The sequence below is a fragment of the Nestor notabilis genome, unplaced genomic scaffold (genome assembly GCF_000696875.1).
Source record: "Nestor notabilis isolate BGI_N333 unplaced genomic scaffold, ASM69687v1 scaffold2410, whole genome shotgun sequence".
Classification (NCBI taxonomy): domain Eukaryota; kingdom Metazoa; phylum Chordata; class Aves; order Psittaciformes; family Psittacidae; genus Nestor; species Nestor notabilis.
The window spans coordinates 8,033-18,919 of NW_009910512.1; the positions used below are offsets into that span (position 1 = coordinate 8,033).

General features: G+C 50.7%; 1 protein-coding gene across 1 annotated transcript; it reads right to left on the reverse strand.

Moving 5' to 3' along the window:
• Nucleotides 1–437: 437 nt before the first annotated feature.
• ZBTB7C (zinc finger and BTB domain containing 7C) lies at nt 438–7,591 on the reverse strand. The gene is made up of 3 exons (XM_010010317.1): nt 6,411–7,591; nt 840–1,167; nt 438–734 (listed from the first exon to the last, which is right to left on the reverse strand). The coding sequence occupies exons 1-3, from the start codon at nt 7,589–7,591 to the stop codon at nt 438–440; spliced, it is 1,806 nt and encodes a 601-aa protein (XP_010008619.1).
• Between the last annotated feature and the right edge of the window lie 3,296 nt (nt 7,592–10,887).

The following is a 10,887-nucleotide window of genomic DNA, read 5'->3' on the forward strand; positions in this document are numbered from 1 at the left end:
AGTGTACAGTGGGTCCCACAGGTGGAAAATGGGGAGCACCTCCCCCCAGAAGAGCCATCTCATGGTGATGGCCATGCCCTGGACTAAGGCAAGTGACGTTTTTGGGAGCATTGAAGAGAGCAGCAGTCCTGGCCTGGCCTTCCCAGATGGAGCTGTGAGCGGTGGGTGGATGGATGGGGGCTGTAAGTGCCCCACAGCCCCCAAGCCAAGTGCATCACAGAGTCTGAAGTGCCGGGGCCGTGGGGCATAGGACCCATCTACCCACCCACTCGCCCCGGGGATGGCCCCATGCCCCAAGCCCCATGGCAAGCCATGGTAGCGAGGGGACACAGAGCTTCTTGGGAGCCAGACGATGCAAAAGGGCAGGCAGGAACACTGAGAGAGCTGGTCATCCTGTTGGGAAGGGAAACGGACCTATGGTGGGACCAGACGCAGGTTTATTTGCTTGCCTCTGAGATGGGAGCCACATGGCCGAGCCCTGCCAAGCCGTTGAAACCCGTGCTCCATGGATCAGGGAGGGGGAAGAAGGGTTGGGCAGCGAGGTTTTCATTATGGCCTAGGGCAAAGGCGAAGATGCTCGCGTTCCTCTCCATGTCCAGCTGCGCTCGCCTGAAGAGCTTCATCTGGGTTTCTTCAAACTGGCTCTCCAGCTCCTGCAGGCTGAAAGGGGACTTGGCCCCGCTCAGAAAGTGCTTGGGGCTGGGGCCGGGAAGGCACATGGCCGTGCTGCCGAGGTGGCCACTCATCTCCTCCAGAAAAGGGAAGTAGACCCGGCTCAGAAAGTGCTTGGGCCTGGGGCCGGGAAGGCACATGGCCGTGCTGCCGAGGTGGCCACTCATCTCCTCCAATGTTGGCGGCATCACAAAGCTCTTCTCCACCGGTGGGCCACCAGGAGCAAAGAGCAAGCCGGCTGCCCTCCATGCTGCGGGCTTGCGTCCTCTGCGGGGCCGGGCGATGCGGCAGCTCTGGCGCTTGATGTGGCGATGGAGGTGGTCGGAACGGGTGAAGCTCTTGTAGCAGAACTCGCACTGGTAGGGCCGGATGCCAGTATGGATGCGCATGTGGTTCTTCAGGTCATAGTTGTGCACAAACTTGGCGTTGCAGTGGATGCACAGGTATGGCCGCTCCCCAGTGTGCTTCCGCATGTGGATCTTGAGCTTGTCCTGCCTGCAAGAGAGAAGATGCTTGGTAAGGGATGCAGTTGGCATTGCTTCCTAGATCAGGAGAGGGAAAGGCACTCTCTGGGTGGGGAGCTCATCCCAGCGCTATCCCCGGTGTATGGATGCTCTTGGAAGCTGGTGTTTGCATCCATCTCCTCCTTCCCAGGGCGATCGCACAAACTGAGCTCTCCATGTCAGGAGTGTGCAGCCCATCCCAGAGAGTTCAAAACAGCCTAAACCGGAGGGAAAAACCTTCTGGAACAAACCCCAAAACCATATGGGAATATCTAAATAAGTACAGCTATATTCCTGCCTGAAAATAAGGAAATTAGTTGAGTTTCGAGAGCCTGGCAATGTGGAGGAACACTGCTCAAACGAACTCCCGCTTGGAGCCGATTTTCCTTTCCTTTTATCCTTGCGCTGACCACTGGGTGTCTCCAGAGCTCCGGTTTGCAGCGGGAGCGTGGCACAGGGTGAGGCAGCAGAGGTGCAGGCAGCGACTGGCACCGCCGTCCTCCCCTGCCACGCTCGCCAAGGTCAGCGCACATCCACCCTCACACACGTTTTGGGAAAGGTTCTTAAATACAACCATAACACCCACCCCAAAGGCACTTATTTACAAATATAGCGGGTTTCTTTTTAAGGGGAACATCTAAAACCAAGAATATTTTCCTAAGCTGGCAGTCCAATCAATGGGGTTTTTTTTCCCAATGAATGTTTCCTTCTGCAGTCTACAAAAATCTCAGCTAAGGCTTATTACTATAAAAAGTGAAGCTGACTGTAGCTGAACCAAGCCGAATGTGCTGCCCAGGCTGCACCAGTGGAGTTCTAGTAAGTAAACAGCATTCATACTGTGTTCCAAAATGCTTTTAGTACAGTCCCTCCAAGGCGTTAGTAATGCAGCTAAGAATATGTAGAATATATGGAGTCATGTCATTATTATATATAAAATATGTGAGCATGCAAAAGAAAAGCAAAACCCAACCCCAAAAATCTATTTATGCTGGCAGGTCAAGCCCTCAGAACTTGCAAGGTGCCTCTGCACTTATTTCTGCCACCCTGCCTTTGTGTATCTTGATATAGTTTTTGGTGATGAGACCAGCAGCACTCCAGTGCTGTGAGGAGTGCAGCCTTGGGACGGGCATCCCTGCACCCTAGTCCCTTGGGATCAAGGATGCAGACAAGTATCCCTACTGGAAGAGTCACTTCTTCATCAGATGGTACTTTATTGATTTTGGGAAGCCAGTCCCAGCCTGGGCCCACATCTGCAGCAGCAGCACAGGCAGTGGAGATGCTCCCTGCCTGTACAGAGGTTGTAACGAGCTCACATGAGCTTTACAACTCATGCAGATTTTTAGGGAGACAGAAGAAAAGCATCTCTTGGTCTCCACATGCCAAGCCCAGGGCCAGATCCCAACTTCCCACTCTGAAATATTCAAAGATGCTGTTATCCCAAAAATTTAACAAGGCTACATTTCCCCTGAATGGGCTGGAATCAGTTCTCAGCAGCACATGAAGCTGCATGGAAAATTTCATCCCAAATGGATAATGTGCAGCGAAGTCGTAAGCAGATGAACGCAGGGGCTTGCAATGCGAAATGTTGTGAAATGTTAATGAAAAGCAGAGCTACCAGCCCCACCTATAATATAATTTAAACCTATATATGTAATGTTTAACCTAGCAGGATCACTTTTCCTAATAAACAAGCAGCGCGCCAGGATTACTGTATAATGTAAATACAGGCAAAGCTTTTTTTTTCAGGCTATTACCCATCTCCGGCAGCAGATGGGGAGAAAGAAACTCAATCCTCCCTGCCCTGACTGCACCTCCGTGGGATGGAAGAGAGGTTTTATGGCTCTACCTGGAGAAGCTCAGAGGTTGGGGGTGTGTGAGATGCTCCGGCTGCAGTGAAGCACCCGGGGGAGGATGCAGCACAGGGAACACAGGCTTTGCGACATGGGAGAAAGGGATCCGTGCTCCGTGTGTGTGAATAACCTTAATGCAATTGCATTAGGAGAGCGATTAGGGCTCTGCGAGCTGTCACAACACAAATAATAGGAACAAATAATGTTAACCTTTCTGTCTGGAACAGTTTCTCCTTGAGCACTCCGGGGCTGTCTTGGAAAAACTGAAATATTTGCAGTTTTCTCCAGCATTTTAGCAGGGGAAACCAGCAGAGTAGAAGCTGAGCAGCCTTTGTTTAAGGAAAAAATTAATGATCTATTAAATGAAGTCCTGCTTCCTGCGATCAGATGTCCCTGGGAGGCGGGAGTGCCAGATCCAGGTGCATGTGGGGTCCTTGCCATGGGATGTGGGAGCCCCACTGACATGAAGGGAAGGGATCTGATGGGGGAAGACTGTGGGACTCAGCACCCAGGGAAATGTATTTTCTCTGTTTGCTAATTTGCTTCTCCACAGTTCCCTGAGCGCAGAAATAATGCAAAGGACTGATCCGGTCAGAAACCCCTTTTGGGAACCTTGGCTTCCCCGCACCCTCATTCCCATGGGATCCCGCAGGCAACCGTGTGGGCACGCATGTCCCTGGCGAAGGCACTGCTCAGTAGCGTGGGTGCCAGTCCGATGCTTTCGGGAAGCATCAGATTCCCCTCAAAGAGCAAAGCACGTAATGCGAGTGGCGGCGCTCAGGAAATCCCGGCACAAATCTCTTCCTGCATCTCAATCACTCCACTTTGCTTAAATACACTTTTCCCTACTGGAGAGCTCTCACATTAGAGTAATGCTGCAAACGGCTAAAAAAACCCCAACCAACCAACCAAAGCCGACCAGCTGCGTGTTATCCAAAATGCATTGAAAATAAACCGGTGTTTTGAGATTTCCACTTTGCTCAGGGTGTTAAAGAAACAAAACCGCTCCAGCCTCCAGCTCTGTGCGGAGTGACCCAGATGAACAGCTTTGGTTTTGTGAATGAATTTGGGAGAACATCACCCACACCACTGAGTTAATCCCTGTCTTCTCTGGGGTTATCTTCCCGGGTTAAAGTCCTCCTGCCCCTGTGCTTTGTGTTTAGAAGCTGTTAAGTGTATGAGAGGGTGTCTGGTTTAGCCCTGTGTTTGTAATGGGCTGTGCTAGACCATCTCTGTGTGGAGCTTTTAACCTCTGAGATGCTAATTTAACCTGTCTGGATTAGGGGTCAGGATACCTGAATTCCCACCTGAACCCTCCTACTAACCTCAGCAGTGACTATGAGTCAATCCCAACATTGCTCCGTGCCTCAGTTTCCCCAAACGAGGCCAATGATGCTGCCCTTCCTTGTAAAGGACTTCAAGAGCCCTCTGGGAGGGCTCAGATTTATTATCCCCACTACAGAGAAGGTGGTGATGATGGGTCAAACCAAGCTATTTGGCCAGCAGTTAGCACCCACAGCATCACACCCAGGACAGCGATGGGGACTGCAGGATGGGGCTGTCCAGGTCATCCCTCCAGCCCGGGATACAGCCACTCTCACTGGGCTGAACCCATCCCGCTCCTCCCAGCAGAGCCCACCCATCTGGAGGTGACAACCCAGCGCTAACCTCGGGATGAAGCAGGATGCGGATCCGAATTCCTACAGGCAGGAATTAGCACCCAGCAGCGGCCTTTCCCCTGCACATAGCAGGGGGAGCCGGCTCACGTCGCATGCACCCGCCTGAGGGATGATGCTCCCCGCATTATAATACAGTGTCTGCTGCGTTGATGGAGAGGAGCATGCAAATTTATTTTCAGGTCAAATCCTCATCATCTGCATAACTTCCACTCGAATATTATCACAGGGATGGAGAAGAAAAGGCAGGCTGAATGTGGGAGCACCCCAGGTGTCCGGCCATTGTCAGGAGCTCGCTTTTGCCTACTGTGCATATTATTTTCCTCTGGTTTGCTCACCCCAGCTTAATAGGGCTCTCTCTCTCACACGCAGCCAGGAGCTGAAATACCATGGTCTTGTCAGAAAGCTTTATTATTATGGTAAAGATTGTACTCATTAGATATTAATTATACCCAGCAAGAGCAGGTCCAGGAATCTATTTGTCTCTGCTCACCGATTAAATTTGCCCAGCTTTTCAGAGAAGGGTTGCAAGCAGTAGCATTAGATTTGTGTAGCCTGCTCTGATTTATTACCATCGAGGGGTTTGCTGGGGTGAAGAGAAGTGCAAAGGCTGGGATTTGGAAGCAGGGGTGGACCTGACTGGTCATACCTGCCTTGGAGCAGCCCATGCTGGGGCTGGTCTCACCTAACCTATGTACCTAAAAGTTAGCTGCCCCAGCTAAGCCCTGTCTTTGGGGTCAGGGATGGCCCCTTCACTCATTCCCTTCCCTCATCTTCCTCTCTGAGCGTGCTGATCTCTTCCCACTGACCATGGAGGGAGTCGAGGCGCCAGGCTGCTGGGTGGCCAGTGTTCAGGGCGATGAATCATAGAATCACTGCAGTTGGAAAATACCCTGAAGATCATCAAATACAACCGTGAAGCCAGCACTGCCAAGTCCACCACTAAACCATGTCCCCAAGTGCCACATCCACAAGTCTTTTAAACACCTCCAGGGATGGTGACTCCACCACTGCCCTGGGCAGCCTGTTCCAGCACTTGACAATCCTTTCCATGAAGACATTTTTCCTAATACCCAGCCTCAACCTCGCCTGGTGCAGCTTGAGGCTGTTTCCTCTTGTCCTACTGCTTGTTACCTGAGAGAAGAGACTGACCCCACCTCACTGCTAACATATAATAATTAGGACCCAGCCTCAGAAAGGCCAGACACCGCCATGTCTAAACACGTGGAACTGGGTCGTGGTCTGCACAGATGCCAAAATGTGCAAACTCAAACTAATTACATCCCACAGCTAGATGGCTCTCCCAGCTCAACGCATCTCCCAGCACATCAGAGACGAAGCCTCCTTGGCTGTTTGACCATCTGTTTTCCAGCTCTTTCTGGTTCAACTGTGGTGAACTATGGTGGGGTTGAAAATACCCTGTTGCTTATTTAAGCTTTTGCCCAGTGAGGGGATGGATCCAGTAAGTCGTGAATGTGATCCACAACCCACCAAAATCAGTAGGTTCATTTATTTCCTCTACCCTGCCTTCCTCCCCTTTTTGTTTTTCAGAAGGGATAGAGACCATGCCCTGCCTTGTTTGCTGCTTTTCATGGGAAAAATAGATGTGTAGCTTAGGAATCACCCACGGGTCATGATGTGGCCCCTCCAACCACCACCACCACCCTCCCCACGTATGGCTGTGCACAACAGAGGTACCAAACACATACCTGGTAAAGCGGACTTCACAGATATTGCACATATACGGCTTCTCTCCCGTGTGGGTCCTCATATGCCTGGGCAGCTTGCCAGCTCCCATGATGACTTTGTTACAGATGGGGCATTGCTGGGACGCCTTGGGCTTTATCTTCCTCTCTTCCTCCAGGGGCCATGGTGGAAAAACTCCTCCAAACTGGGTAGCGCTTAGGAAATTGAGATAAGCGCTATACTCAGTCTCAGCCTTAATGTGCCCTAAGGGAGCTGCTGGGGTGTTGGTAAATATGTCCTTGAAGAAGTCATTAGGGAAAGGAGGCGGAGGCAGGTCTTCCTTCTCCTCCTCTTCCTTGATCTTCCTCTTTTTGATCACCAGATCTAAGGGGCCGTTGTCTACTTGTGGCTCCTTGAGCTGGGAGAAGGAGTTAAAATCACCGTTCCATAGATGTGGGAAGAAGCTAGGGGCAAAAGGAGAGAGAGCTGGCCTCCTTTCTGGGATGTTCGCCTTAGGGTACAAGTTTTCCCTTAGCAAGGACTCGATGGAGAAGTCTCGTATCACGCCCAAGTGTCCAGAGGAGTTGTTGGCTGGGTAGTGATTTGGACAGTCTTTAGGTGCTTCTGTATATGCTTCTTCGGTAAGATCAGACTTAGAAGGGCTTTGGTGACAGCTTACTTCTTGGACATCGTTTAGGTTCTCCTGATTGACAAAATTTTCCACTTCCTCCTCCTCCTCCTCTTCCTCCTCCTCTTCATCCTCATCTTCATCATCATCTTCGTCGTCTTTGTCATCTTCCTCTTCTGCCTCTCTGTCAGGCTCCATGATTTCAAGGCATACGTTGATAATGCACTGGATCTCCAGCATCTTGGCAGCGCTGAGGATGTGCTTGACATTTGAGGTGGTGATGGTGAGGGTTGAGGTGTAGGCAAACTCGAGGATGGCAGAAAGTGCTTCAGGCTTGACAAAGTCAATCTCGTAAACATAGGGCTGGTCTGTTAAAGTGCCGGTAGTGAAGAGTTTTTTGAAGTACTTGCTGCAGGCAGCAAGGACGGACCGATGGGTCCGGTACTCCTGGTCCTGTACAATGAGGATGACATCGCAGAGGAGACCGTCATGCCGCTGCTCGTTCAAACCACATAAGACTTCGCTGCTGTGGTTTGGGAATGGGATCCCAATAAGATCTTCAATGCCATTGGCCATATTCTCATTTAGTGCCCTAGGACAAAACACAGACAGTGGAGCATTAAGCAGGGGATTCACAGTCAATAATGCTGAAACGACCCTGACTTCTCTTGGTGTCCTCCTCTCCCTTGCCTCACTTATAGCTCAGTAATCACCCTCTGCTTGCACTGCCCCCCTGCATCTCCATGTCACCTTCAACACCTTCCAGGTCCTCTGTGATTTAACCTCTGCTTCCTTCCACATCTCTTCATCTCTTCGTTTGTCTCCATCCTTCTCTTCTCAGTTCCCACCCTATTCACCTTTTCATAACCACCACAAGCTCCCTCTTCTCTTCCATGTCCCTCCCCCAGGAACCTTGTGCAATGACTTCCCTCCCTGTCACATTTCCTCCACATCCTCCCACAGCCAACATCTTTCCAGGCACATGTTGGCTTTGTCCTGCCAGGAACTATGTGGGGAAAAGGCAACACTGTATTGCACCACACTGCCAAGTGCCAGCTCCTACACCGCTTAAACAAGATGAGCCAAGAAGAGCCCCTCTCATCCATGCAATTGTTTTGGGGACTGGTATAACTGGGTGTCCTGAACAGGAGGGACTGCTGGTCATGGCTGTTTGCTGCAGTAGGACAGAGGTCCTTACGGACTAGCAGGTCTCCAGCTCTGTGGCCTCCTGCTACGTCATGCCTGGAAGCTATCCCATGTTACCTTAGCATGTAGGCAGCCCGCATAGGGATGTCTTCCCAAGGTAGCTGGGTGGCAAGAGAGGTGTCACAATGTACCTGACCACTGACAGAAAGACAACCAGGGATGAAGGGCCTGGCCAGAGCAGATTGACTGTCTGCTGTCTTCACCTATGGGCTTGCTCCATCCCTAATCCTGTTTTGACTTGTTAGCATGGTACCAAATGCCCTGTTCATCTGGCAGACACCTTCTCCTGCTACTGCAGATCCAGCTTCAAAGGGAAATTTGGAAGCAAAAAGCCCACGCCCAAAAGGAAAACCTGATTTCCCCCCCCCTTTTTTTTAATCTGTAAGATATTTCCTCTTTCACATGGCTCCAGCAGCCCTTCCACATGAGAAATCCCAGGAAAGGAGACCGACTTCCTCCAGCAGGCGACGAATACATTAATCCCATCACACACAGAATACATCAAACAGCCAGAATAACTTTGAATACACTAACCCTTTGGAAACCCCCAGGACACAGAGCATGTATTCATGCAGACAGTTCACAGCCGAGGGGTTAATCTCCAAGGGAGCCCATGGTAAATGTAAGTAAAACTGCAGCCTCACTCCAGCCCCTTTCACAAGGCTGAGACCATCAGGCAGGTTCCCCATCCCACCCTGCACCACCTCCACATCTCTCCTGGGGTCCATCGCCATGTCCTGGGTGTCCTTCCCCACTCAGTTTCTGATTCCAAACCTCTTTCCCACCAGCTGTAGGGACCTGGTCTACCCCATGGCAAGGGTCTGGCTCCCACCCAACAACCTTCCTCCAGCCCTTGGGGGTGGAAAGAGCCTGGTGCAATGGAGAAATCCTTGGCCAGCAAGCCAGTGACGCTTGGGGGATGCTGGGGAGCCATGGGGGCGATCCGACTGTAGCAAACATTCCCGTGGGAAGAGGAATGCCATCTCCCTTCTCCTCCCTCCGCAGGGTCAATCTCCAGCCGAGACCTTGCAGACATCTCCCCCACACCTAATCAGCACTGCTGTGTGGGAGCCGGCAAGCAAAAGCCTTGGGAAGACAGCACAACATAGATGGATCACACCCCATGGAAAAGTTATGGACCACAGGGAGCAATATGGGGACGGGGCACAAGCTGAGCTAGTGAAGCCTTGCAGGGGGCTGGAGGGCAGCCCCACCATGGGACCCCTCTCCAGCACCTCCCCATGGCCAGAGGTGGTGCAGAGGAACTGGGAATTACACTCCTCCAAGCCCCCCTCCACTCCAGCCACTGGTATTTGTGTCCAAGGAATGATGCTCCACTCCAGCCCCGCATCCCGCCGTGTGCCCATTAGCTCCACACTAATTATGTCTGTTGTCTGAAACAAATTGATTCATTACAGTGTGCTGTGCTTAACCGTGTTAACTAGCTACGCTCCTCCACCAGCCTGACCGGCTCCATATCAAGTCTTCCTTGAAAATCACAGATAAATGGAAGTAAATCCAATGTGCACTCCAAGTGGAGTGTAAGATAATGAATAACCCCTGAGCCAGGGAGGAAAACACAACTTCCTTTTTAGGCCTTTGTATCCTTAATAATAAGCATAAGCAATTAAATTTTTATTGCTGTATTTATCTTCTACTCGTTTATTTTTGTTTGGAAGGAGCATTAGTGTTAAAGGAGCTCTTTGCATGAAGGAACGTGTCTCCCTGTGAATCTATTTTGATCTTTTATTGCCAGATCACCCTAAGTGCAAAAGATCAGAAAAGCAGAATATGAGGATACCCTGCAATTAATCTTACAGAGGTTTTTTTGGGACATTAAACTCCATCCTCCTTGATCATGGATTATTAACTCAGCACCAAGAAAGCAGGAAAAAAATTGAATTAGGAGATCAGGGGCTATACGTGATTATAAAACGAAATGATGTAAAGCTCCATTTGGTGGAAACGGACTCCTCTTCCTTCCCTCCTGCTCCTCTCCAGGTGTGGTTCTGTTAACTGAAGCACTTAGGTAAGCTGATAAGGCCAGGATGCTGGCAAAAGTGAAGGTGATTCCTGTCATTTAAACTGGGGAAGAATCAGCCCGTTCATTTGCATGCATTTGCATTTTTTTAACTCTCGGGGTGGTTTGACAGCTCCAATCTCAGCAAGCCTGAGAAATGACCTTATGGTTCCCATGCCCCCAGGGAGTCTGATGGCCAGAGGCTGGAAGTGTGCTGAGGTTGACGTTTTCCTTCCTCTCCCTCCCTCCTCTCCCTCCTCCTGGGCTCCCCCCTTCCCCTCCCCAAGCCAAGGGTGGGGTCCTCAAGAATAACAGGCATTAAAAATAGCATCCGATGGTGACAAATGCCACCAGTGCATGCACACACACGTGCAGACACTGAGCGGGCGCCACGGGGTTAAACAGAAAAGTCACATTTTATAATAGTTACAGCATTGTTAAAATAAACCGGGGGGGGCGGGGGGAGAGGGGAAGAAGGGTGGAGGGCACCTAAAATAAATGTATTCTGCAGATGATGTCTCGGAGCACTGCATTTATGGGCATGCTTAAAACTCATTCATTACTTTCTTGCCAGGAAAAGCCCCATTTATAAAAGCTTTGTTCCCTTTTTGGGTGAAAATCGTTCCATTTTTAGGATGGATGGTCC